Here is a 25,457-nt window from a genome sequence, read left to right as displayed (position 1 = left end):
GCCGTCCAGATGCGTTTGATATTTTAAAGTTTAAGTGAGGTTTTTTTGCTTAAGTATCTAACACGGACCAAGTGATCCGGCTTAGTGTGATTCTGAACCCGATGGTTCTGATAACTGGAAATTAACGGTGTAAAAAAAGGGAAGGCCACAATAGATCGATGGCAGCCCTCCGGATTTCGGACACCGACACGCTTTTTTTTTGTTGGGGGGGGGGGGGGTTCGCAGCCTGGAGCTGGGCTCAAACGGTGATTTATTTATTTTTTGGGTTGCAGCACGCTGAAGACCCGAGCATGCTCGTCCAGGACCAAGGAGTGATCAGGAAAGGTAAGGACGGGCTCCGTCTCTTGGGTCTCTGCCCTGCCGCTTCATTACAAGCTCCCCGCCTGGTTCCGGACTGGCGGCGCTGACCGTCTGCAGCTCCAAGCCATTTCCTGAGCGTCTCTCAGGCGGTGCTCATGAGACGGCACACGAAGGGCGTCCAGTTGGATCCGAGTCAGGCCAGAACCCCATGTCTCTGAATTTGCCCTGGGACGGGGTATTTGGAAGCTGGACTGTGGTTCCTTTCATGGGAAAGGGGGCAAACTTTATATTGCATTATCCTCTCCTTTCCAAAAGATGGAAATAGACCTCGGAACCAAAGTGGGTAGAGGCGCAGGCTCACAGCGCCAGCGATCCGGGTTCGATCCTGAGCTCGGGTGGAGTTTGAATGTTCTCCCCGTGACCGCGCGAGTTTCTTCTCTATCCCAGAGACGTGCGGTTTAGTTAGTCTCTGTGGGGGGGGGGGGGGGGACAAAATCCCCCTGGTGTTGATGAGCTATTGCAGAGAGGGTTTGGAACTGATGCAGTGCTGACGTCCTGTTACCCAGGCGTGAAACCATTAGCTGTGTAAACGGTCACAATTGTAAACAGCTCTGGGCAGAGTTGTCCAACTGAACCGTAACGGGATGAACGGTGTTGCTTGTGTATTTTTGCTTTCCTCTTCAGTGTGGAGTGTTGTTGTGAGCGTCCGAGGTTGCATGGTTGGAGTATTGGGGGTGGGGGGGGGGGGGGTGTTTACGGTCTGGTTTGGGGGATATGATTATTCTATTTGAGTTTGCTGGAATACAGTATTGAGCTTTTGGTTAAACAACTGGCAATGGCAGACTGCAAAGATCAGTGTCCCGCTGTAATTTCGTGGAATATGTTCCATTAGTTCTTCCTACACGGTGTGTGTGTAGGGAGGCTGGTGTGAAACTGGTGTTTAGATCTGGATTTACTCTCTCTCCTGGGACCTTGGGACCACTGGAGTTAAGAGAACAATGCTGAGAGCAAGTCTAGAATAAAAAGGTGTTTTTAAAATTGGCACTTCGGTGTTTGAGAGTGGGGCTGGGAGTGTAGATTGATTTAATCAATTCTGAAGACTTTCTTAATGGCGCAAAGAGGTGGTAAACTGCTCTTCCGGTGAACAATGGAGCTGCAAGGATTTTCTGATGAAATATTTAGGAGGTGTTTAACCAGAACTGGCAACCAAGTACTTAAAGCCTTACTAGTCTAAAGGTGTTGGGACTGCTGAATCTGTTGTAGGATGGTAACTGGCTCACCGCAGCCTGATGCCGGGATCGAAAGAGTAATTTAATGTGAAAGACTAATTGTAGAATATAATTGATATTGTTTCAAACTGCCTCTAATCAATTCATGGTCGTACTTGTACAACCAATGGGTGATTTATGGGCATTTATACTTCAGTTTAGTGTTGAGGTGGGAACAGGATTGAATGGTAAATTTCAACCAATTTAAGGAAACTCAGATACTTGTCCTACAGCAGCAAGCAAATGAGTTGCAATAACAAGTTTTACACTGGCAGTTTGCAACCCTTGCTTCCCTATTTCGCTGGTGTTAAAATAGTCGAATGGTTCATTAATAAAACCAATTAGACATCACTTTTAACTTGTTTAAATGGGGGCAGAGAATACAAGAGTTGGGACATTGTTGCAACTTTACAAAAAAGTGGTTCGGCTTCATAAATCTACTGCTTTTGCTAGCCCATAAAGGGGAGAGTGACTGCAAAGCAGTCACCCGATGCGATAATGATTCAGATACTCTGCGTGCAAAGCAAATGTTCCGTCCCTCGTATCTCTCCCGCGAGAGGTTCCCACTAACCCAGGTTAAATCAAACACGTAAACACAAGGGAATTCAGAAATATAACTGAGGCAAAGACAGTACAAAAACGACAGTGATGTTGTCTTCCAGATGTGAGGCTGGTGATTGGCATTTTCCCGGAAGGGACTCTGACTGTAGTTGATGCTGTTTGGTTTGGACTCTGGATAGGTTAAAGGATTGTTGAGAACTTGGTGGCTCACAGGGTCAGCCCTAACCTTTGGTCAGATCCCATTCACAATTTTGTGCTCTGGTAATGGTTCTGCAGTTGAACTGCAGCGAGCCATCTTGACATCTGCCAATAAATTCAATGACACTATTTTCAGAGGCAGATTATAATGCCCTAATGCAACCATATCGCACATTTAGTGCCACTGACTGGGGAGGAATCACACTTCAATGCATTTAAAAAAAATTCTTGGCACCCAGAACTGGTGCAAGCTGTCAGATTCCACAGATGTAACATTCTACATTGAGGTACATTGGATGAGCTGTTGATAATAATGGCATTGTGTTCTCCTTTTGAATATCAATTATGCTTGAATAATCTACCTCGAATATCAGAAAGAGTGGAGGCATCTTGGCAGCTCTGTGATCTTGGGGGAGGCTGAGAATGATGGTCCTGCTTCTAAACCAGGTCATCCACAGCTACCTGTTAGTGAGTCTTCATCCAGATAGGTATCCTGGCAATTAATCCATTTGCACGTTGGCTGGAAAAAAATAACATGTGGCAGGAATGCACTGCTGTAGTGTAGTTGCTGGGGGAGTACCTTCTAAACTGCAATATTTTTGAAATTCTAACAGCAACCTTTTGCGAAGGTGGGTGTTTTTGAGAATAGTTGATTCTCACAGATATCTATCAGTTTCAGTATTCAACAAGCTTATTGCAAGCATGAAGCTACTTCTCAGTTCAAGTACCTTGCATCCACCGTCCTTACTGACTTTAACTGTGACCTTTTGCCGATTCTACATCATCGGTGCTCTAAATCCAGATGGAAATGCAGTGTATTGTGGAGGGACTTCTCCACTGAACTGATGTGCTGACGATTACTTATCCACAACAGCACCAGTTCTTGTGAGATTTGCAGCCATCTCCCTCCTGAGATCGTTGCATAGATTCTGAATCTTTTCTCCATTTCTGATATGTGACAATAGTTCAGTCTGATATTCAGCAAGCTGATCTTGCTGTATGTCTGTGCCGATATCTCCAAATCTATTTAAGTTTGCTTGGATTGAAATCAAAATCATCTTCTCATAATGTGCCCATCAGAGGTATTTCTTGTCAAAGTTTCATTTTCTTCAGTTTTAACAGGACTCCATTACTGTTGCGTCTCTGTAGGCTTCAACGTTTTTATAATCTCAAATCTGTGATATTTGGTTTTAAAGAGACCCAATCAGCTACAGTGATTCTACCATCTAGTCCCCCCGTCTGCTTCAGACCTGTTGTTGAGGGGAAAAAAAACTATGGTCTTGACCTGATCCTAAATGATGCTGCTCCTGAAGTGCACACTTCATTTTTCAAAAGGTGTGCAAAAGATTAAATGTTTGTGGAAATGTGGTAGAACCCATTTTAGGCTTTGAGAATTGCAGACTTTAGCTCCATGTGGATGTCTAGTTATATCTGCAGTAGTTGGCAATGATAGAATTACTTGTCTTTTGGGATCTAGGAATGTGTAGTGTACCATTTTTCTTGGTTCGGTATGATCCCTCAGGTCAGTGTTACAGGGGTTATGCCCTCTGACCAGATCCAAGGTTTCCTTCAGCTTGTTTCTTAAAGCACTGGTGTATAGAATGTGTTGGATTGGTTTTACTGCCTTGCTGAATGTGATTCACTCCTTTCTCTTAACTTGTCTTAACATGTCATGGACTTGGGTGTTTCAGTATTAAACAGTCTTGAAGTCATTGCCTGTGTTCTTTTACTCCAGTACCTACTGTCAGTGCTCAGACGGTTCTTCCTTCCAGCAGTGGTGGTAAAGTGCTGCTATTAATAATCTTAAACGTTCTGTTTACCTTTTTTACATTTGAATGTCATTGATGGGGAGGCTAGTTTAAATCACTGCAGTTTAAACTTTGCTTTCCTGCTTTGGGTATCATTGAAGCCTAAGTACATTGCATTGTGCACTTGTTTCGTTGCGGTAGTTGGCAAACACCACCTTAATGTGACGCACTGCAAGTCATCCACACTGATGGGTCTGATGCCATTGACGACGAAGACTTATTTTTGTCCTTGCTTTATCATCTATTGCTCAACGTCTGCGCATGGAGTGTTGTTTACTGTGGCATTTTGATGCAAAGCTGTTGCTCTTTCTGCATCTTTCACATCTTCCCAAAGATCGGGGACAGCTCTGTTTTGTGAAACTTTCTCTCCAGCACCCCCACCCATAGTTGCATCATGCTGAAGTCTTGCATTTTCTATAGTATTGTCCTGATGTTTACCTGAACTTCCCTTGATGTTAACTACCACACTGTCATTGTCTCATTAGTTGCATCGCAACCCAAAGTGTCTTACCAGCCTTTACCAGGGTTAAATGAACCAGTTTCTCAAAAAGAGTGATACAGCATGGAATCAGGCCCTTCAGCCCATCAAGCCTGTGCCAACCATCAAGCATCCTTTTGTTTTCACTAATCCTTGTGTATCCCATTTGATCCCTCCCCACATTCCCTTGCATCTTCTACAATTCCAAACACATGGTCTTGGAGTATTCCTTCCCGACTTATGGCATCGGACGAAGTGAGGTCTTGCAGTGGTTCCTGATATTGGTCTTGTTTCACTTCAACGTTGCAGCCAGCTCTGTGTCTCTGCCTCTCTTCCTCAAACCGAATGATGCTCAAAATACTCACTACCACTAGGTGTCAATATCTCCCTAAACAGGAGGCATGCCCTGTGTTGTATAAAATCATATCAATATTTCACTAAGAATTCAAAATACCAAGTTAACAGTGTTTACATGAATTTATGGAAGTCCACATGCTTGCTGCTTTATTGGATCAAATGTGGGGAAGAGTAATGGCCTGGTAAACCAGTCCTAGTGTTATATAGGTCCCCATAGTATGACAAAGCAGTTCAAGATGGAACACCTCCACTCGTGATGTGTTTGGGAGCCAGACTCTGTTTACATCACCTTTGCTGCCTTGGTATTAAATTCCACAGAGCTCTGCCCTTGTCCAGTTTAGTAGTAATCACCTACAGCTGGCTACTAGCAAATTGGTCAGCTTTTGAAATGGGAGCGATTACAGCAGTTATGCGTGTTGGCGGTCCCCTCTGCATTTGCAGGTGTGCACGTTGTGACTACAGCACAGACTAAAGCGCTGCTTAATACTGGAATAAAAGCTGGGAATTTCCTCATTAATGTCAGCTGGGATCGGACCTGCAGCATTGATCTGAAACCTTCGATTACTGGAGGGTCTTAAGTAAGTGGTAGATTTTGGGTGGATGCTTTTCCCAGGGTGAAGAGCTGGCCCACATCTAACTGTTTAAACTTGCACCACAGAAATGGTTAACCATATTTTATCAGACAGCATTTTGTCCATAAATGAGATTGCTAACTCAAGAATGAATGAAAACGCAACAGCTATTTAGAGTTAAGTATGTGCCCTAACTAATCCATTCCCCCTCGGGTCTGAAGAATGTTTCCACGTGAGCTTCCATTATACGCTGTGCTACGCCCTTCTAAATGACAAAGGCAAATTGAGCATTTCCTGGTGAACCTTGGCTGCCCTTGATGTGATGGTGGGTTGCAACCCTGAACCATAGTGGTCCCTGCAGCCTCTCCTCCCCATGCTGACTGACTGCTTTTAGTTTCTTGTATGTCTCCTGATGTAAACATCCAATGTGACCCTTTCGTTACCTTCAATGTAATGGTGCCGGGCAAATGGAAAGGATCCTGTGCTAATGAGCTGTGATATCTGTTGGTCTTACACTGCCCATTGTGGTGTGTCTATAATGGGGGCTGATTCTATGATGCTGGGCATTACAGTTTTAGATTTGGGGCTGTCATTTTGTGTTTTGATCAGATGTTCCTTCCCATGCACTGGCCTGGAGCAGAGGAGCACACTCTTCAAACAAACTGTGGGGTTGCACGGAGTGGAAAGGAAACCATTAAAGCCATGTTGGCCCTCTGCAAATGTGCTTTAGTTTGTCCCAGGATTCTCTCCCTGCAGCCCTCCTGTGTGGTTTTTCTCCCCCCCCCTTAAATCCTCCATTTGCCATCGAGTGGTTACCTACACCCACAGCTCAGTAACCTTTATTTATTGGAATTGGTTTATTGTTGTCACTTGTACTGAGGTACAGTGGAAAAACTTGTCTTGCATACCATTCATACAGATCAATTCATTACGCAGTGCATTGAGGTAGTACTGCAGTCCACATGTTTGCACGTTGCACTCTGAAGCTCTCAGATCGTCCAGTCACTCTTAATCTGAACCTACATGAACTGTCTCAGTCAATCCTTTGTGCACACTGTTCCCCGTGCTGCTGTTATTTCCTCACCCACATTAGAGAACTCCTGCCTGGAGTGGCAGTTTTGTGGAGGTGTAATCTGTCCAGACAGGTCCCACCTCACCCAGGACCAACACTCCAGGATCCAAAACCCTCCCTCCCTGCAAGCATCAGCCACACTCTCGTTTGTATTGTCCTTCTACCCTCACTACTTGTAGCACTGGTAATCAAACACACGCTAGCTGTTGAGGGCCTGTTTCTTAATGTTGTGCGTTTTGCCTCCTGTTTCTCTGTATTGTTGACACAAGTATAGGCCTTGAACCCTTGCTGTTCACCCAGAAATTCCCTGCATCTTGACTTGCTGATGATGGAGCCCTGGACAGTTGTAGCTGGTTGGATACTGTGTTGTATTTGTACCTTTTTATCAAAGGTCATATTGTAGGGAGAGGCACGCCCTCTGGGTCATCAGTTCTCATTTTGGGTCAGGCCTCAACACCTAATTAACATCAAAGCCAGTGGTGGTGTGCAGTATGCTTTGCAGGTTAAAGCACAGACCAGACAGAACCAGCATAAATTAACCCTTTTGAGTACTGAATGGCTTTTGGAACTTGCATTTGTTAACAAACCAGGTTTATCAGGTTATGTGAATGTGTAGTATGGGAACCCGGCAGCCCAGGTAATGGGTCAAACTCTGCTTCTGTTAATTTGTACACGTTTCTGCTTGGTCTGTGGAGGATAAGGCAGCAAAACTAAATGCAGCAGTCAAACAGAATGCTGCCAAGTACTCAGCAGGTCAGCCAGCCTCTGGAAAGAGAAACATTGTTTTAGATTTGAGACCCTTTTCCAAAAGTTTTGAAATGTTATCTGTCTTTCCACAGCACTGTCTGACTTGAGTGTGTCTGGCATTTTTTCACTTCTGATTTCCAGCATCTGCATTTTTCCCCAAACTGAAAGCATTCCTGTCAGGATTTTCAGGTGTAATCTAAATTACGGGGTGAACCAGTGATTCAGAAGTTCAAGGGTAAAAGTAGATCACTACCTGATCTTAAAGGGTTTGATTCAACCCCAGCAGTGTGTGTGCAAGGGCACTGTTTGCAGAATTGCAGGGTAATCCTCCTGTGTCTTGGTCAATACTTTAGCCCAAACCAACACTTTAAAAACAAGATCTCATCATTTTCCTCATTGCTGTTTGTGGGGTTTCTGAGGGACTAAATGCCTGCTGCATTCTTTACAGTAATCACCAAAGAATTTTATTTTTCTCTATAAAGAGTCCAGCTAATTGGGGGAGGAAATAATTTCATGTAAACTCTCATCTTTCTACTTGCCCACACGTCTGGGTCAAATCATTTCTGCAGACTTGCCTGGGGGGAGTAAATGCAGGATTCCTGTTCTTGGTCACCATAGTGACCTCTGTTAGGCAGTGTGCTGTGCATGGCTGCCACTCAGAACGAGGGCAATGTCCTGACGCTGCTGCTGTAAAATAATCAGACTCATCAGTAATGCTTGCTTCATGAAGAATGCCTACGTGACCAACCCCTGTACAGGCAGCAGGCTCCTGTAGACGAGGCAATTGGTGCATTTTAGAACATGAGAAACAATCAGTGCCCATGACTCCTTCAATCAAGGGCACTCCATAAATTTCAGACCACAGCCATACGTCACCAATGATCTGGGTTCAAGCCCGACCTGCTATCTGTGTGGTGTTTGCATGTTCTTCCTCTGACCATGTGGGCTTCCTCTGGGTGCTCGGATTTTGTCCCAAAGATGTACGGGTTGGTAGGTTAATTGGCCACTGTAAATTGCTCCTGGTGTGTAGCTGAGAGGTAGAATGTGGGGGGAGTGGATTGAGGATGTGGAGAGAATTAACACGATGGGATTGGTGTAAATGGGTGGTTGATGGTCAGCACAGACTTGGTGGGCTGAAGGACCTTTTTCCCTGCTACACTGCTCTCTGACCTTGTGTGCAATTGCCTGTTATACACAAGGAAAATGCATGAGATCTGGATCCGGAGATTTGTGGAGTGAGAGATTATAGCCCGGTCGGAGAGGAGGAAAGATGCCCAGAGATCAGAGCTGGGAGGGAGGGGAGAAGTTGGTAGTATGCCGGCGAGTTCTATGATGGTGTCTGGATCCATCACAAGTCTGGGACCTCTCTCCAGAAGGACACTTTAAAGAGCGCTGCTTTAGAGAAAGGAACGCTGTTGTTCTGGATATGTTCCTTGGGACTGCATGCCCTAGGGATGTGATTGTGCTGGAGAGAGTGTGGAGGGTATGGTCTGGATTGGAAGACTTTAGTTATGGGGAGAGATTGGATAGGCTGGGTCTGTTAACCCTGGAGTGAAGGAGTGTGAAGTGTAGCCTGATGAGGTGTATAGAATTGAGGGGCAAGAATAGGGTAGATAATCTTTTCCTGTGGTAGGGATATCAAAAACGAGGAATAATGTGAGAGGTTGGAGTTTAAGGGGATCTGAGGGGCAAGACTTTGTTTTTATATATAGATAGTGGTTGATATCAAAGGTGGTGGTGGAGTTGGATACAATCACTGTTAAAGATGCATTTAGGTAGACACTTAAATAGGCAAGGTATAGAAGGATACAAATCTAATGGGATTGGTGTAGGTGGGCAAAATGATCATGGACTTGATGGGCTGAAGGGCCTGATTCAGTGCTGTACAACTGACTCTCATTTCCTGGGCAGAGGAGGTTAGATGGGAAGTGGCATTGTTCTGGAAGGTGTGCTCTGTGTGCAAAGGGGCATCATTGGGCCAGGAATGGTCAGTTGTTGAGTCCTTTCAGCCCAACTTGTCCATGCTGACCAAGATGCCCATCTAAGCTAGTCCCATTAGCCTGCATTTGGCCCATAACCCTCTAAACCTTTCCTAGCTATGTACCTGTCCAAGTATCTTATAAATGTTATTGTACCTGCCTCAACCACTTTCTCCAGCAGGTTGCTTCATATATACACCACCCTCTGCATAAGGAAGTTGCCTCTCGGGTTCCTTTAAATCTTTCCCCTCTCACCTTAAATCTATGCCCTCTAAATTTTTGATTCCCTTTTCCCTGGGGGGGAAAATGCCATGCCTTCACCCAATCTATGCTCGTGACTTTGTACACCTCGATAAGGTCACCCCCTTGGTCTACACTCCAATGAATAAAGTCCTAGCCTGCTCAACCTCTCCCTATATCTCGTGGGCCCTTGAGTCCTGGCAACACTCTCATAAATCTTTTTTTCACTCTTTCCAGCTTAATGACGTCTTTCCTATAACAGGGTAACCAAGACTGAACACAATACTCCAAATGTGGCCTTGCCAACATCTTATGCAACATAACATTCCAACCCTTTTTCAATCTTTTTATTAATTTTCAAATTAGTACAGGTTAATACATGTAACATCGGTAATTATACACGTAATAGAAAGAGATCAGGAGGACAATCGTGACATATAGTCATAAAGAATAAAAAAAATATATTCTAGGCCCCATGGTCTCTTAGTAAGTGAATATATTACCAAAAAAAATCAAAGGGAAAGAAAAAAATTTATTGTATTTCAAAAAACCCAAATCAAAAACAATTGTAAGTAATAAAACAAAATAAACTAAAAAAAATTTCAAAAGGGGGAAAAAAACTGGACTGATATTTCTCGATGAACAAAGCATTATTATGTCGTCAACTCCGTTCGTCTAAGTTCAAAGATTATTGAAAAGGGATCTATATCATATGAAAATATTGAATGAATGGTCTCCAAACTTCCTCAAATTTAAGCGAAGAATCAGCAGTGCCACTCCTAATTTTTTCCAAGTTTAAACATGATATAGTTTGAGAGAACCATTGAAAAGCGGTGGGGGGTATTGGATCCTTCCATTTAAGCAAAATGGATCGTTTGGCCTTTAATGTAACAAAGGCAATCATACGACAAGCAGCAGCAGCAGATAAGTGGCCAGATTCCATCATTGAATATTGATTTACAACCTCACCCAAAAATTGCAGTGATTGGGTGAGGTTGTAAATCAATACTCAATACAGTTGAAATGTTAAAAATGTCTTTCCAATATTTTTCCAAAAGAGGGCAGGACCAAAACGTGTCAGGAAAGCCACCTTCGACTTACATCTGTCACATATAGGACTTATATGGTGATTAAAAACGGGCTAGCTAATCCTTAGACATATGGGTCCTGTGAACCACCTTAAACTATATCAAAGAGTGTCTGGCGCACATTGAAGGTGTATTAACTAACTGAAGAATTTTCTTCCATGTCTCTGGAGTTCTTTCCCATTCATTCTTAATTTTATCAAGTGTCTCTGGATGTATTTTCATAATTAGATCATAAATTATTGCTATCAAGCCCTTCTGATAGGGATTAAAACCTAAATTTTTTTCCGCAACTTCAATTTTATATGCAGTGGGAAAAGAAGGCATAGTAACTTTTAAAAAAATGTCTAATCTGTAAGTATTGAAAGTGTGATTTAGGCAACTTGTATTTATTAGACAACTGTTCAAGAGAGGAAAAATCAGTTATCAATGAATAAATCACGGAAGCATGTTATTCCCTTCATTTTCCATAAGGAAAAAGCTGAATCGCTTCTGGATGGTTGAAAGAAAAAACTTAGATTGAATGGGGCTTGATAAGTTAAATTTATTCAATCCAAAGAATTTACAGAATTGAAACCATATTTGTATTGTATGTTTAACTATTGGGTTAGTCTTATGTTTACTCAATTTAGTAAATGCAAAAGGGAGTGAAGCTCGTAAAATAGAAACTAATGAAAATCCTTGCACTGATTTATACTCGAGGTATACCCATTTGGGACATTGAATTACATCTAAATCTTGTGTCCAAAAAATTAAATATCTGATATTAATTGCCCAGTAATATAATCTAAAGTTAGGCAAAGCCTTGCCACCATCCTTTATTAATTTTTGTAAATATTTCTTACTTAACCTTGGGTTCTTATTCTGCCAAATATATGAAAATTTTAGAACCAATAGTGTCAAAAAAGGATTTCGGGATGAAAGTTGGAATTGCCTGAAATAAATATAAAAATTTTGGTAAAATATTAATCTTAACTGCATTAATTCGGCCTACCAATGATAGAGATAATGTGGACCATTTTGTAAATAATTGTTTAATGTGATTAATTAAAGGTAACGTTAACTTTAAACAGGTCCTTATGCTTCTTGGTAATTTTAACACCCAAATACATAAAATGGTCAGTTACTAATCTAAATGGTAATTGCCTATAAATTGGGGTTTGCATATTTAATGGAAAGAGTTCACTCTTATTAAGATTAATCTATAACCAGAAAAAACACTAAACTGAGCAAATGCCAACTCTCATACTCAATGCCCTTACTGATGAAGGCCAGCCAGCTTCACCACCCTGTCTGTGATGCTACTTTCAGGGAACTATATACTTGACTCCTAGGTCCTTCTGTTCTACAATACTCCCCAGGGCGCTACTGTTTACTGTGAAAGCCCTACACTAGTTTGCTTGCCAAAATGTAACACCTCGCCATCTTCTGGATTGAACGCCATTTGCCATTCCTCAGCCCACTTGCCCAGCTGATCAAGATCTCTTGTAATTTCTGATAACTTCCTTCACTCTCTGATACCACCTATTTTGGTATCATCTGCAAACTTACTGACCATGCCTCGTACATTCCCATCCAAATCACTTGTATAAATGACAAGCTACAATGGAGCCAGCACCAACCCCTGAGGCACACCACTAGCACTGGCCTCCGGTCAAAGGAAACAACCTTCCGCCATCGCCCTCTGCTTCCTGCCATCAAGCCAATGATATTGTGTTCCGCTCTGGAAATATTTCTTTGCCCTGGCATGTAATGTTGAAACACAAGGTGCTGTATGTCTGAATTTCAACACTAAAATCTTTCAGGAGGAAAAACATTGGCGTAGGCTGAAGAGCGATTGTTTGCTGTTGTGTGCTTGGCATTTGCAGCTGGTAAAACCTGTTAAAAGGTACAAGTTCTGGCTCTGCATTGTTACATCGGTTGGAGAGCTCCCAAGCTGCTTCAATCAATGCATTGGATTTCATGTAAATGCAAAAGCTGCATATTGCTTGCAGGAATGGGGCCAAACATTTTTGGTGTTACTGGAAAGAATGTTGCCTCTCGAAGCTAAAAAGGTTGGGTCTGAAGTTTAGAAGAATGAGGAGTGGCCTTATTGAGACGCACAAAGTACAACTGGGTAGGTGTTCAGACATCTTCACTCGTGCGAGAGCCTCAGACAAGTAGAATAAGGGGCTTTAAAACAGAAGAGCATTGAAATTTCTTTTCGAGAGGGTGGTGAAGATCTCTGGAATTCTCTATCCCAGAGGCCGGTGGAGATGACATCATTGGAAGTATTTAAGTTGGAATTGGATGCATTTTTTGCAAGATCAGGGAACCGAGGGCTGTGTACTGTAAGGATTCGGTGCCGAGATACACTGCTGATATCTCGGGGGCTTCTTCACTATTTCCACTTTGGCTCTGGAAAGCTGAGATGCTTTCATGGAGCCTGGATCAGCTGCCTTGGCTGAGCCTAGGTCACAGCTTTCCATCAATGCAGACACACTCTGCTGATCCTGATTATTCTACATCCTGATCTGGATTCCAGCTCCTGCCTTAATACTGTCATAGTGTCAAATAGCATGGAAACTGATCCTTCGAACCATTCACATCGACCATAAAGCACCTATTTGCACTAATCCTACAATAATCCCTTTTTTTTGTATTCTCCCCACATTCCCATCAACTCCCTGCTCCCCTCCCCTCCCCCCCCCCCAAAAAAAATCTATTACTCACCTATACTTTCAGCTCTCAGGACAATTTGCAGCAGCCAATTAACCTTCCAATCCTCAAGTCTTTGGGATGTGGATGTGTTCAGATCACAATCTGGCACTGTGGTCATTTGACGACAATAATGAACACCAGGGGAGATAAAGTGGGTGATTTGTGATTGACCTGAAGCTGCCCTTGCCTCTTCCCTCTCTGCAGGTCCCTTGGCTTTGAGGCATCCTCACTGATTTGCACTCCTGAATTGCTGCTCTTTCAGAATGAAAATAAAACCAACTCATTGTGACCTGTCCCATGGCCCTTGTATTTGTGGGTCTCTAGCATTCTGTTTTACCCCTCCCTGTGTTACTTGGGAGTATTCCTTTAAAGAAGAGGACTGGGTGGCCATCCATGATGGACGTGAGATGACAGGTAATGGAGCTGATTACCACCACCACCACTCCTTCACTTGCCCAAACTGTACCAACTGATTGGCTGATTACCACTCTGCACCCGCAGTTCAGACTGTGCCAGGTGATTGGCTGAGAGCAGTGAAGTCGGTACGTGCGGAGATCTGAGACCAGGGTCCTACAAATGGGCACACTGCAGTGTTCAGATGAGCTCACCTCTCGAGTAGGGTTCAGTTAAAGTGGCATTTTTTAAATCCAAAATATTTAGGAAAAGATTAAAGGGCATGATTTGATCTACTGGAATTGGTTTATTATTGTCACATGTACCACAAAACAGTGAAAAACTTTTGTTTTGCATGCCATCCATACAGATCATTTTATCACATCAGTGCATTGAGGTAGTACAAGGGGAAGCAATGACAGAGTGCAGAATAAAGTGTTACAGTTGCAGGGAAAGTCCAGGCAGACAATAAAGTTCAGAGGCTATGGCAAGGTAGATTGAGATTAAGAGTTCATCTTTAATGTAAAAGAGGTCCATTCAAGAGTTTTTTTTAACAGCGGGATAGAAGCTGTCCTTGAGCCCAGTGGTGTGTGTTCTCAAGCTTTTGTCTCTTCTGCCTGTGGGGGGAGAGGGGAGAGAATGTCTGGGGTGGGTGGGGTCTTTGATTATGTCATCTGCTTTTCCAAGGCAGCAGGAAGTGTAGACAGAGTCCGTGGAGGGGAGGCTGGTGTCCGTGATGCTCTGGGCTGTGTCCACAACTCTCTGCAGTTTCTTGCAGTCATGGGACAGTTGCCATACCAAACTGTGATGCATCTGGATAGGATGCCTTCTATGGTGCATCGATTAAAAATTGGTTAGGGTCAATGGGGACATGGCGAATTTCTTTACGGTCCTGAGGAAGTAGAGGTGCTGGTGTGCTTTCTATGAGGATAGGTTGAGTGAGCTCGGCCTTTTCTCTTTGGAGAGGAGGAAGATGAGAGGTGACATGATAGAGGTGTACAAAATGATAAGAGGCATACTGTAGATCGAGTGGACAGTCAGAGACTTTTTCCCAGGACGAAAATGGCTAACACAAGCAGGCATAATTTTAAGGTGATTGGAGGAAGGTATAAGGGGGATGTCAGAGGCAATTATTTACACAGAGTGGTGGGTGTGTGGAACGCACTGCCGGCAGAGGTGGTGGAGGCAGATACATTAGGGACACTTAAGAGACCCTTAGATAGCCACATGAATGATAGAGAAATGGGGGGCTATGTGGGAGGGAAGGGTTAGATAGATCTTAGAGCAGGATAAAATGTCAGCACTACATTGTGGGCTAAAGGGCCTGTACTGTGCTGTAATGTTCTATGTTCAGCAAATGGCAGTGGGTTGTCTGTGAGGAGGGAAAACAGTTTCAACCAGTGTAAATACTCTCTCTTATTCCTATTATTTTTGAACTTCAAATTTTTATCAAATTTCCACGTCAAACTTAAAATTGCACCTTCCATCACCATTTCAGGCAGAAATATCTCAATGAGGTCAATCCTCATTTGAAGTTGGAGCAGTCCCCACACTTTAGAAGAAATGATGACTACTCTGCTCCTTTCTTTGATTAAAGACATCTTAAATCGGTGTTGTCCAGTGATTTCCACTGTGAAGGAGTCGCATCACTTCCCCTTTCAATACTCACCATTATTTTGAACAGATTTTAGATCTCCATCCTTTCTTAACCTCTTCATTCCTTTCACCTAACTGGTTGCTCAGCTCCAGAACCACTCTAAGATCCTCAGAAGCCCAAGCTTCCTTCTGAATTTGAATCAGTTTGTTTGTATTGTTCCTGCTCTCTTTTTGTTCCAACTGAATCGCCTCACACTTGGTCAGAGGAGGATAGTATGGAAACATTCACTTCAGTCCACACTAACCATCAACCACCCATTTATGCTCGTTCTGTTTTATGCTCCTCACGTTCCCATCAACTCCCCCTCGGATTCTACCACTCACCAACACACCAGGGGCAGCTTACAGTGGCTAATTAACTTACCAGTCTGCATGTTTTCGAGACGTGGGAGGAAATCAGAGTAGCCAGAGAGAACCCCCACCGGATCATGGAGAATGTGCAAACTCCACACAGTGCCAGAGGCAGGATCGCTCCCAGATCACTGGAGCTGTCAGGCAGCAGTTCTGCTCTATGTGCTGCTCTGTGGATGAAAATTATTGTGGGGATCAAAATTCATGGCATTGAATTTGTGCACCATGTGTCAGTCTGACACAGCCTTCTGTCGCTACCCCTGTATTACTCAAGATTTGAGTTTTGTTCCAGGTGAGACTTTGAACTGTTGTCCTTCTACTGAACTTTGTTAATATAAATCAGAAACAGTGATCCTGATGTTCCCACTAGGAACAACATTATACACCTCCTGCAGATTAGAAGAATAAGAATCTATCAGTGTTGCCTGCTTCCGTTCCCTGAGCCTGGTCTGATGTATTGCTGCCATTGCCCGTTTAAACCCATGTATCAACTGATGGCTAGCCACAATAGATGGACTGCAAGGCAATGGACAATAATAGGAGGTAGCCTCGTTCATCCTCTGTATGATGAGATGACCAGATGTATGTAGAGGACTGCACAGAGGAATGGGGAGAGAGAAAGTCAGGAGTGTGGTCTGTGGATGTTAATCGGACATTAGGTCTGCGGTCCGTGGGTATCGATTGGATGGTCGGGTCCGTAGTCTGTGGGTGTCGACTGATTGGAATCCAGATCCATACATTTGCCCCAGAGTTTTGAGTCTCAATGATTTCATCTGTTACCCAAATATCTCCTAGTTAATGTTTAAAACTGGCTTGTTGAATCGAGGGTGTGAGTTCTTTCTTGGATAATTTGAAAACTAATAAAAAGATTGAAAAAGAAAGAGTTCTTTCTTGGTGAAGTGATGTAACTACATACACATCTCAAAGGCATCGCTCACTATTGGTGCCCACGGTCTAAGGGGTTCACAATCTGATCTGAGCACTGAGTCATCCCCAGAAGTGATTCTTGTTCTTGATTTTTTTTATTACTCTTTATGCCTGAAAACATTTATTCCCTGTTCAAGCCACAAAATGAAGAGAAGAGTTGGAACAGCAGCGTATTTTGAGTATGGCCGTTGTTTGCCACAAATCTTAGTGGTTTCATTGGGTTGTTGAATCACACTGGGGATAGTAACTGAGTTAATCCTGTTCTCACCCCACTGTTTGCAGCATGACGATGCATACCCCTTGCCCAAAAGTGCTATGGCTGGTTACAGCTGTCAATCTTCCCCACTTGACCAACTGAACACCAACTGGGGATTGGATACCGGACCTTGCTGACCTCTGGAGGTTCACTCCCTTGCTGAACATGCTGATCCATTCTTGAATCAGCCTCACGGCAGTGTTGCCTCATAAACGCCCCAAAGCCGGTGCCATTGCTTTGTCTGCCTGCCTCGGTCTACCACAGTCCCAGCCTGCATTCCTCCCCCCATGTTGGGCAGAGTTAATTTGCAACAGACTTAATTAGGACTTATTCTTTCTTTCTTTTTCAATCTTTTTATTAGTTTTCAATCTTTTTAATATTACAGATTAATATATAACATCAATGTTTGTACATGTAATACAAAGAGATCAGGAGAACAATCGTGGCATAGATAATCATAAAGAACAATAAAATATAAAAAAAACTGTAGATCCCATGATCTCTTAGTAAATGAATATAATAAAAGAAAGGAAAGAAAAAGATTTATTATATATATAAAAGAAAAGAAAGAAAAAAGAATCCCCAAATCGATAAGAAAAATTATAAGCAATATATCAAACCAAACAGAAAAATTTCAAAAAAAAAACAAAAAAAAGAAAAAAAAAGACTGGACTGAAATTTCTCAGTAGAAACAGAGCAATATTATGTCGTCAACTCCATTCCTTTTAATTGGAAAGTTATCGAAAGGGGATCTACATCATGTGAAAATATTGAATAAATGGACTCCAAATATCTTCAAATTTAAGCGAAGGATCGACAGTACCACTTCTAATTTTTTCCAAGTTTAAACATGATATAGTCTGAGAGAACCATTGAAAAGTAGTAGGGGGTATTGGATCCTTCCATTTAAGCAAAATGGATCGTTTGGCCATTAAAGTAACAAAGGCAATCATACGGTTAGCGGAGGCAGATAAACGACCAGACTCTATCCTTGGTAATCCAAAAATTGCAGTGATAGGGTGAGGTTGTAACTCAATCTTCAGTACACTTTTGATAATGTTAAAAATGTCTTTCCAATATTTTTCCAAAAGAGGACAGGACCAAAACATATGTGTCAAAGAAGCCACATTCGATTTACATCTGTCACATATAGGATTTATATGGTGATAAAACCGAGCTAGCTTATCTTTGGACATATGGGTCCTGTGAACTACCTTAAACTGTATCAACGAGTGTCTGGCACACATTGAAGACGTATTAATTAAATGAAGAATTTTCTTCCAAGTCTCCGTAGGTAAAGACGTCTGGAGTTCACTCCCATTCATTCTTAATTTTGTCCAGTGATTCTGGACGTATTTTCATAACTAAATCATAGATTATTGCGATCAAGCCCTTCTGATAAGGATTAAGACCTAAAATTTTTTCCATAATTTCAGTTTTGTAAGGTGTCGGAAAAGAGGGTATAGTAGCTTTTAAAAAATTTCTAATCTGCAAATATCTAAAAAAGTGTGATCTAGACAAATTGTATTTGTTAGACAGTTGTTCAAAAGATGAAAAACAGTTATCAATGAATAAATCCCGAAAACATACTATTCCCTTCCTTTTCCGTATGGAAAAAGCTGAGTCAACTCTGGATGGATGAAAGAAAAAATTAGATTGAATGGGACTTGACGTTAAATTTATTCAATCCAAAAAATTTATGAAATTGAAACCATAAATACTGATTGGTGCTCAAGGTGTACCCATTTGGGACATTGAATTACGTCTGAATCTTGTATCCAAAAACTTAAATATCTGATATTAATTGCCCAATAATACAATCTAAAGTCAGGCAGGGCCATACCACCATCCTTTTTTAGTTTTTGTAAATATTTCTTACTTAACCTTGGGTTTTTATTCTGCCAAATATATGAAAGAATTTTAGAATCAATAGTGTCAAAAAAAGACTTTGGGACGAAAGTTGGAATCGCTTGAAATAAATATAAAAATCTTGGTAAAATATTCATCTTAACCGTATTAATTCGGCCTACCAATGATAAAGACAGTGGGGACCATTTAGTAAATAATTGTTTAACATGGTCAATTAAGTGACCTGTTACTTTATATTTCTAATCCGGAGGAATCTATCCCCGCAGTACTATCACTACTAGATCAGTTTAGTGTTTTTTCTGGCTATAGATTAAATTTTAATAAGAGCAAACTTTTTCCATTAAATATGCAAACCCCAATTTACAGGTAATTACCTTTTAGATTGGTAACTGACTATTTTATGTATTTAGGTGTTAAAATCACCAAGAAACATAAGGATTTATTTAAAGCTAATCTACTGCCTTTAATTGGGACTTATTAAAAAACACACGCGGCATATGGAACTTTGTTCACTGGCCTTCTGATCTAAATTCAATGGAGATAATGTCTTTCGAGTGTCTTGATTACAGTAACACTTATAGCTCTAATTCCTCGGCTCTCCACATTCCAGGCTGATGTTAAAACCCCCAACATGTGGTATCCTTTCTGTGTATTTCCTGTCACATTTTTGTGTCAGGGTGTGGAGGTCAGTGAGGCTTTGACCAACCATGGGTTCATTCCTTTGTCTCTCTTTATACTCTCTCTGTTGGTCACAAGCACCCGAGTAGAATGGGTTTTTCCAGTTACTTATCCTGGCATGGGGTTATTTATCTCAGCTTGATGTTTCTGCCCTTCCAATGCAGTCCTTTAGGGCCCAGTATGACTGACTGCCTCTCCAAATCTGGGGTGGTTGAAGAATCCTCAGGACGATCTGCCACTGGTGGGGCAGGAGGTACAAATGGGTGGGTTCTTTGGGATGTCGTATACTCCCTCCACTGTTGGCCTCCCCATGCTACCACTGTAGAGACTTGAGGTGCTCAGTGCCTTCCTGGGAGTTGCTTCTCTCCTCTGAGCAGTCGAGGGCCAGAGATTGCAACAAGTTGTTGATTCTGCATCTTTTCAAGGACATCCTTGCAGCTCTTCCTCTGTTCACCTGGTAATCTCTAACCGTAATGCTCGTTTCTGGAGAAGGTGGATGGTCCATCAGAGTTGGTTGAGTGTAATTTAGTGTTGAGAAGGTTGGGCTGTGAGGGATCACTGACAGGAGTCTGGAGGATCTTATGGAGCCTCCTCTGGTTCCTCTCTGGTGTTTTGAGATGCCTGCTCCAGGTTGTCCATGGTTTTGAACCAAATGGCAGTGAGAGGATTGGCACTTAAATAGACGGTGGGCTGAGTTTGAGGTTGGTGTTTTCCTTAGTTGACCAAAGGTTTTGCAGGTGCACTGGGGGCGTAGTGCAATTTGGTCTTCGACGTCTATCTTCACTGAGAGTTAGCTCCCCCAAAAATAGAAGGTCCGGTCCAGTTCCATTTTATCCCTTGATGGTATTCATTCATTGTGGTACCGGTTTGATTTGAGGTATAGCGTAGAGGTACATGGATAGGGCAGGTGGTAGGAAACTGTCCCCTCGGCAGAGGTAAGATAAGATATCTTTATTATAGTCACATGTACATCGAAACACACAGTGAAATGCTTCTTTTGCGTAGAGTGTTCTGGGGGCAGCCCACAAGTGTCGCCACGCTTCCGGCGCCAACATAGCATGCCCACAATTTCCTAACCTGTACGTCTTTGGAATGTGGGAGGAAACCGGAGCACCCGGAGGAAACCCACGCAGACACGGGGAGAACGTACAAACTCCTTACAGACAGCGGCGGATTTGAACCTGGGTTGCTGGCGCTGTAAAACATTACATTGGCCACTACAGTAGCGTGTCTATAAAGCCAGAGGGCATAGCTGTAAGGTCAGTGGTTGGAGGTTTTAGAGAGGGATCTTAGGTAGAATATTTTCACCCAGTGGATAATTGGAATCTGGACGCACTGAGTGGGTGCTGAGAGCAGGCCAAATGCTGGAAAATGGGATTGGTATGGATGGGTGGTCAGCATGGATGTGGAGGGCTGAAGGGCCAGCTTCACTGCTGCAAGACTCTGCCTCACTGCTGGCTTATTGTGGGAGCGTCTTCCCTTGGCCGATAGCCTGTCACCTATTATAGTGCGGCTGCCTCACTGGTAGTCCACTTCCTGTTATTACTGGGGTGTCCCTCCTCGAACAATCGCCAACCCGATTCCTGTGGCAGCAATAGTCCACCTCCCACAGTGGGAGGAATCGTGCTCACTGACCATGAATTGATGATTTTTATCCACTAAGTCAGCTCTACACAGGACCCAAATTGGTGCTGAACTTGTTCAGCTCAACCAGGCAGTGTTGTTGGCTTAAGGGGAAAGAGTTTACATTTCTGATCGCTGTCATGTGTCTTTTTGGCTATGTATGGTTGTCACATAGAACATGTCCATGATGTTACATAGAACAGTACAGAACAGGCCCTTTGGCCCACAATGTTGTGCCAACATAGCTATTCCCTCCTACCTACAGAATGTCTCCGCCACCCTATCAGGCAACGCATTCCAGGCATCTACCACCCTCTGAGTAAAAAAAACTTGCCCCTCACGCCTGTTCTGAACCTACCCCCTCTCATCTTAAATGTATGCCCTTCACTGGCTCTACCACACTTCAGGATGAACAGGGGTCTCGGAAGGAGCCAAGCATCGTAACCCTTAAACGTGACAACCCTCTCTGTAGTACCTTGCCCCAAGCACTGGAGCTCCAAACCTCACTATCTGCTTGCAGATCCTAAGTGCGGTAAAAACTTCAATAACCTGCTATGCGGATCTTCAGAAATCCTCACGGTTTGGCTCACCAGGTGAAGTCGGCTGTGCTCCATTCCCTCTTATGAGCACCTGGTTCCCATGACAGTGACCTCCCAGAAGACTGGAGGACAACCAATGTGACCCTCTTGTTCAATAACGCAGGAAAACAAAGCAGTGGGGAACTGTAGGCAGTGTTAACATCTATTGTAGGCAAGATGAGAGTCTTTAAAGAGGAAATAACTAATTATTTAGGAAAGCTGAATATAATCAAACAAAGTCAACTGGTTTTATGAAAGGGAAATCATGTTTGAGAAATTTGTTCTCAATCCTTGAGAGAGTTGATGGAGGGGAGCCTGTAGATGTAGTGTATTTAGATTTCGAAAAGGCCTTTAACAAGGTGCCACTCAAGAGGCTGGTGCATAAATTAAGAGCCCAAAGTATTGGAGGAAGTGTGTCGGCATGGACTGAAAGCTGGGAGGACAGAGTTAGAATCGATGGGTCCTTTTCCTGCTGGAGCAATGTAACTAGTCCAATCCCAGGGACTGGTTCTTGGACCTCAGTTGTTTACCATTTGCATCAATGGCCGAGAGGAATGAAGCATAAAGTTTCCAAGTTTTGGGGTTATATGAAAATAGCTGGAAAAGCATTTTGTGATGAGGACATTGTGATTCTGCACCAGGATAGAGAGAGATTTTGAGTGATTGGGTGAAAACCAGGCAAATGGAGCTTAATGTGGGGAAGTGTGAGGTCACGCACTTCAAGTGGGAAGAATCAAAAGGCAGATTATTATCTAAATGGAGAGAGACTGCAAATGTGTGAAGGTCAGAGGGATCGAGGTGTTCGAGTGCATGAATCACAAAAAGATAGCAGACGGGTCCAACAAGTAGTTAAGGAGGCAAATGGACTTTATTGCGATGGGGTTTAAGAAGGAGGAGGTTTTATTGCAGTTGTACGGGGTGTTGGTGAGGCCACACCTGGAAACCTGCACACTTTTGGTCCCCTTGTCTCAAAAAAAAAGGTAGGGGCATTGGAGACAGTCCAAGGGAGATTCACCAGGCTCATTCCTGGAATGAGAGGGTTGTCCTATGAAGAGAGGCTGGAAAAAATTGGGTCTGTATTCCTTCTAGTTTAGAAACGTGAGGGGCAACCTTATTCAAACGTGAGACCCGAAGGTGGGGCAGGCTTGAGGGGCCTCGTGGTCTACTCCTGCTATTTTCTACTGTTCTTGACTATGAACTACTCATTAACCAGAGCTGAGGAGACAACTGGAAGGAAAGTAAATTCAAAACCCAATATAACTTAAGTGAATGTGGACATTACTCCTGTCATCTTCCTAGAGAGACAGTCAGTACTGATACACAAATGTAAATAAGAGAGGACTTTCAGAATATAAGATTTTTGGTCACAGTGCAATCCCTGCATTTATCTTCTGTTAATGAGCAGTAGCAGAGTATATCCAGCTGTTAATGATGGCCATTTCCTGCCACCATAAGATGCCATTAAGAGTGCAGGCTACTTCATGAAGGCTGTATTTGTGAAGCTCTTCGCACCTTGTTAAAGTGCAATTTAACTTGAACCTCTGCACTTATCAAAGCTTTGCAAAGCAAACTTTCTTGTTATATATTTCTAAGTACGTCTTGTGGCTGTGTTTAGCTGTCGGCTACCAAACTCCTTTGAAGAGATGTTGCAGACCCAAAAGTAGATGTTTATGGCCTCAGTGCCGTTTTTATAATGGACTTATTTACAATATTGTTTTTCCTTTTTGTTGGATCCAACTGTTATTTGTGGATGACTGTTAAAATAGTGATCAGGGCCTTTCCCAATCTTTAATTCTGAAATATCTGATATTGTTCATCACACCGTGAGACAATCAGGTTAATACAAACACATTTGCTTTTACCCTTTTGTTCCCCCCCCTTCTCTTTTGTTCACCCCAACCCTCTTCTGTCCACCTATCACTGCTCTGCTTTTCCCTCCCATATATTGGGCTTCCCCTTTTCCTATCTTCAGTCCTGAAGAAGGGTCCTGACCCGAAACGTTGACCGCCTGCTTTTCTCCACGGATGCTGCCTGGCCTGCTGAGTTCCTCCAGCATCATCGTGTTTTTCATCTAGATTCCAGCATCCGCAGTCCTTTGTTTCTCTGTTGCACTCTCCACAATATTAATTTGAGACCTAATGTAGTAAGCATGATATGCTTGGGAGGGGCATGTGATTTTTGGGACGCATAATCCCCAAAAGTTTCCACTGCTTTGTTCCCTCTCCTGATTTGGGTTCTTTTGTTACCTAATGAATTAAACAATAACTCCATTGCTGTTGAAGTATTGGGTGGACCTTGTTTTTTTTCCCTTTTTTTTGTACCACTTTTCATCTCTGGCATTGCAATGGGAACTGTTAACAGAGCGACTGCCATGCTTGAACTCCAGATAGCATTCAACAATGCAGATGCATGTGTTGGTATTTATCCCCTCAGCGCAGAACTGCCCGAAGGATCTCCACCCAGGTTCAGTCCTAACCTCTCTGTGTGGTGTCTGCATGATGTCCCTCTGTCGTCCTGAAATCAATTTCCCTTTCCGTCCGCTGTAAATAACACAGTGCCACGAAGTCGATTCGAACAAATACCTTTATTAGCAGTGCACCGCTAGGAGAATTCTCTTCAGCACTCACTAAGAGTCGTTTCCCGAGTTCTCCCCGAACAAAGGGCAGAAAGACATTTATACAGGAATTGTCACGCACATCCCATGCGAACGGCGCCGCGAGTTTCGGTCAAGCTATAGAGATCCCGAGACAGCTATCACACCTTTTGTCTTCGTATAATTGAGTTATAATCAAGGCTTTCAAAGGCAGGTATCACCCTTCATTGTTCAGACCAAGTCTTCACCTCGATGTTAATTACACTCAGTATCGCCACCGTCTGACATATCGGAATGGTTCGCTACCTGAAACAAAGGCATACTTAACATTTCAACCTAACTAGTGGGTCAGCAGCTTGCGAGTCCTTGCTAAAGAAATATAAATGCATATATATATTTTGTTTGCCAGTTATAGGTGTGGCTGCAATTCTTAACCCTTCACTTCCTCACCTCTAACTGCATGGGGTTCCTCCCTTTGCCAGTTACCCTAAAGGCGTGCAGGTTGGTAGGTTAATTGGCCACTGTGAATTGCCCCTAGTGTGTAGGTGAGGGGTAGAATCTGATGGGAGTTGAGGGAAATGTTTGGAAAGTAAAATGGGATTAGCTTAATGGTCCACGCAGACTTGGTGGGGCAAGACTGCTGTATGACTCCGTGGCTCAGGGCTATGGCTGTCTGCTTAAAATAGAAAAGCTGGGCGTGGAGGAGTTTCCCATTCCTCATCTGTTCCCTGATCAGCTGCGCACATTCCCTGATTTGTTTTTCTTCCCTTGCTCGTCTGCCCTGAAGTGATACCACCAGATCCAGTTGCCAATTCTACTATGAACAACTTTGCCCAGTAATCACCTGAGCCACCAGGTTGATCCAGTGGGCAGGGTGGTAATCGGAGGGGGAGCTTGTTGGCTGTCTCTGCCCCAGATGAGCATCCTGTCCTGTCAAAACAGCACGGCAGGTGACAGGTAGATTTAGATTTATTAGTCACATGTACATCGAAACACACAGTGAAATGCATCTTTTGCGTAGAGTGTTCTGGGGGCAGCCCGCAAGTGTCGCCACACTTCCAGCACCAACATAGCATGCCCGCAACTTCCTAACCCGTACGTCTTTGGAATGTGGGAGGAAACCGGAGCATCCGGAGGAAACCCACGCAGATATGGGGAGAACGTACAA

At 43.1% G+C, this 25,457-nt stretch overlaps 1 protein-coding gene across 3 annotated transcripts in view; it reads left to right on the top strand.

Annotated features, from left to right (window-relative positions):
• tfap2c (transcription factor AP-2 gamma (activating enhancer binding protein 2 gamma)) overlaps positions 1-25,457 on the top strand; it is a 58,056-nt gene that overhangs the window by 10,163 nt on the left and 22,436 nt on the right. For all 3 annotated transcript variants that reach the window (XM_052031359.1, XM_052031360.1, XM_052031361.1), the window contains exon 3: positions 273-324. In XM_052031359.1, the coding sequence (XP_051887319.1) occupies positions 273-324 (52 nt within the window). The remainder of the gene's footprint in view (positions 1-272; positions 325-25,457) is intronic.

The sequence above is a fragment of the Pristis pectinata genome, chromosome 16 (assembly GCF_009764475.1).
Source record: "Pristis pectinata isolate sPriPec2 chromosome 16, sPriPec2.1.pri, whole genome shotgun sequence".
NCBI classification, from domain to species: domain Eukaryota; kingdom Metazoa; phylum Chordata; class Chondrichthyes; order Rhinopristiformes; family Pristidae; genus Pristis; species Pristis pectinata.
This window is presented reverse-complemented; position numbering and strand designations above follow the sequence as displayed.